Source organism: Penaeus japonicus, unplaced genomic scaffold (genome assembly GCF_977035675.1).
Source record: "Penaeus japonicus unplaced genomic scaffold, GWHDUDI00000001_assembly GWHDUDI00000024, whole genome shotgun sequence".
Classification (NCBI taxonomy): Eukaryota; Metazoa; Arthropoda; class Malacostraca; order Decapoda; family Penaeidae; genus Penaeus; species Penaeus japonicus.
The window spans coordinates 12,373,661-12,376,160 of NW_028234426.1; the positions used below are offsets into that span (position 1 = coordinate 12,373,661).

General features: G+C 38.5%; 1 protein-coding gene across 1 annotated transcript in view; it reads right to left on the reverse strand.

Moving 5' to 3' along the window:
• LOC122248416 (uncharacterized) overlaps nt 1-2,500 on the reverse strand; it is a 40,127-nt gene that overhangs the window by 23,596 nt on the left and 14,031 nt on the right. The window contains exon 6 of the mRNA XM_043008437.2: nt 720-2,221. Coding sequence (XP_042864371.1) covers nt 720-2,221 — 1,502 coding nt within the window. The remainder of the gene's footprint in view (nt 1-719; nt 2,222-2,500) is intronic.

Genomic DNA, 2,500 nt, shown 5'->3' on the forward strand with positions numbered 1-2,500 from the left:
CCCATAAAACTCAAGTTACTTGTCTTTGTGTCCTTATGACTTTTTAATTTCTTGAATGGGATCTTAAGTAATAAAATAATTCTCACAAAGGGAATGTAAAAGCAAAAAATTAAATAAAATACTTGTCAATTATTTTTTGTCCTAAACCATCTTCTAGGTGCACTTTAATTGAAATGTGTTATGCTTGTGTCAAGGAAAATGGTGGATGTGGTCTTATTACATTCTTTCATTTTCATACTTTCATATGAGATGGGCAGGTGAGCTATATGTGAATATAAGGTAGAGGTATACTTCTCAAATCTAAAATTTCCATTAAAACCCTAATGGTACACCACATACTTATAAAGCATTTTGTTGTAGCATGTCAAGATATAATAAAATAAATTTTTATGAGATTTGACTAGCATATTTTGACTAATTTTTCCCACATAAATGATACTGAAGCTTTTACTTTGTGCATGAGTGTGTGATTTTCGTTCCATCAGTGTGACAGGAGCGTCTAATACTGAAAGGACTGAAATATTTCAATTTCTAGTCCCCCAATATTTCTGTAGTAACCTTATTAAGAACTCAGCATGTCAACTTCCATATGTATAACCTTGTTCAAGTACCATTACCTTACATAGCAATGATTGATCTTCTACAAAATGAAAAAAAGAAAGAATAAGAAATCCCAATCTAGCTAATGCATGCACACTAGAAAAAACTCCTGAATTTACCTTTTCTAATCGATCAATTTCCTCTCTCCAGCGATCATCTCGAGGCGATAGGATGGGACTAGTGATATTCTGGTTGATGGGTCTGAGTACATCGCTGGGAGAGCCACTACCCGAGGTTGGACTTAGAAGCTTTTCATACATGGATCTTATGAAGCCAGATGACTCACCCAGCTCTATGGACAATTCGGATAATGGCACACCCATTGAGCGGAAACGAGGGGACCGGGAGGGACTCATGATCAGTCTCCGACTCTGATTTCTGAAGCTGCTGTACTTTTGAGGAACATTTTCAATGTTCTCGTCTGAGAATTCATACTTCTTGTCGGCCAGTCGCCTTCTTCTGAACACACTAAGTTTTTCATGTCGGGAATCAGTAATTTCATCTATGAATTCATACTCTTTTTCTGCGAGTTTCACTGGTGTCTTCTCCCCATAGGAACTTTCACTTGAACTTCTAAGTACCATTCTACCCTGTTGTTGAGTATTAAAGGCACAGTCATCAGCCTTTATATTATTTCCACAGCAATTTGTTCCATTCTTACACCTATCACTAATGCTCACTGTGTCCCTGAGATCTGAGCGGCCCAGGCGGGAATCTTCACTTATGTGTGAGCACCTGGTTGAGTCGTCTGAGTCATTATCATTAAAAGTGTCACTTTCTCCATAAAAATGGTATGGAGAATCATCAGGCAATTGAAAATCTTTGAGCGAGAGATTACGAACGATGCCCTGGACAGCTGTGGCACCATCGTCTTGATCTATACAACTGCCAGGACTTTTATCACAGTCATTGATGTCAAATCTATGAGACATACCCTGACCCTCCATGGTACTGCCTCGTGGATAATTTTCACACATCCTATGAATGTTATTACAACCTTCAGTTCTTGCCCTCTCATCATTTCTTGGTGCTACACTTCCAATCAAAATTTCCCATTCTCTGTCTTTGTCACTCATTGAACTACTGCATCCACACATACTCCCAGTGTTCAAAGTAACTTTCAGACTACTTGTACTAGACTCAATACTGCTTAGGTCCTTTTCAATGTGAGTTCCTTCCTCCTCCTCACAACTACTCCGGCCATCTGCCTCAAGGTCAACGTCACTACTTGAGCTGTCCATTACATTAAACTCTTTGCCTGATCTGAGGCTTGATCCACAATACTGCTTACCTGAAGAGCCTCTGTTTTCTTTGACTTTCCCTTGCTCTCTCTCATCATCACTCTCTTCCTCTTCTTCCCTTTCTTCGGAACTGATCTCACTAATTCTCATACCTAAAATTTCTGTCTCTACCTCCTTCATCTTTCTGTCCATATTTTCAAGATTAACATTCAACACATGGATAAAATTGCCAGCGTTAAGCACCACAAAGCCCTCCCGTTTCATTTGTACATTTGGGAGGAATCTTGGGAAAGGAGGCACCATCTCAAAGCTGGTGTGCACTGTGATCCCATGTTGCAGGCAGCTGAATCGTGCACAGCTGTTCCACCGCTCTGCTAAATCTGAAGAAGAATTTGAAGCTGCTAAATGAAGGATATCATAATGTCATAACCTGCTGGTTTCATTTTATTCAAGAAATCCTTTACAGGTAACCTAATAAAAATACAATTCCAATTACTACTCTTTAGTCAAGCAAAGAGGCAGTGTTATATTCAATAAATAAAATAAAATTCTAAGTCAATCCTTCATTAAATAAATATCAAAATATGATGTAATCAATCAGTGCATTGTATTGACCCCACAGACTTTACTGAAACCCCTTTGAATCCCCAATAATTAAT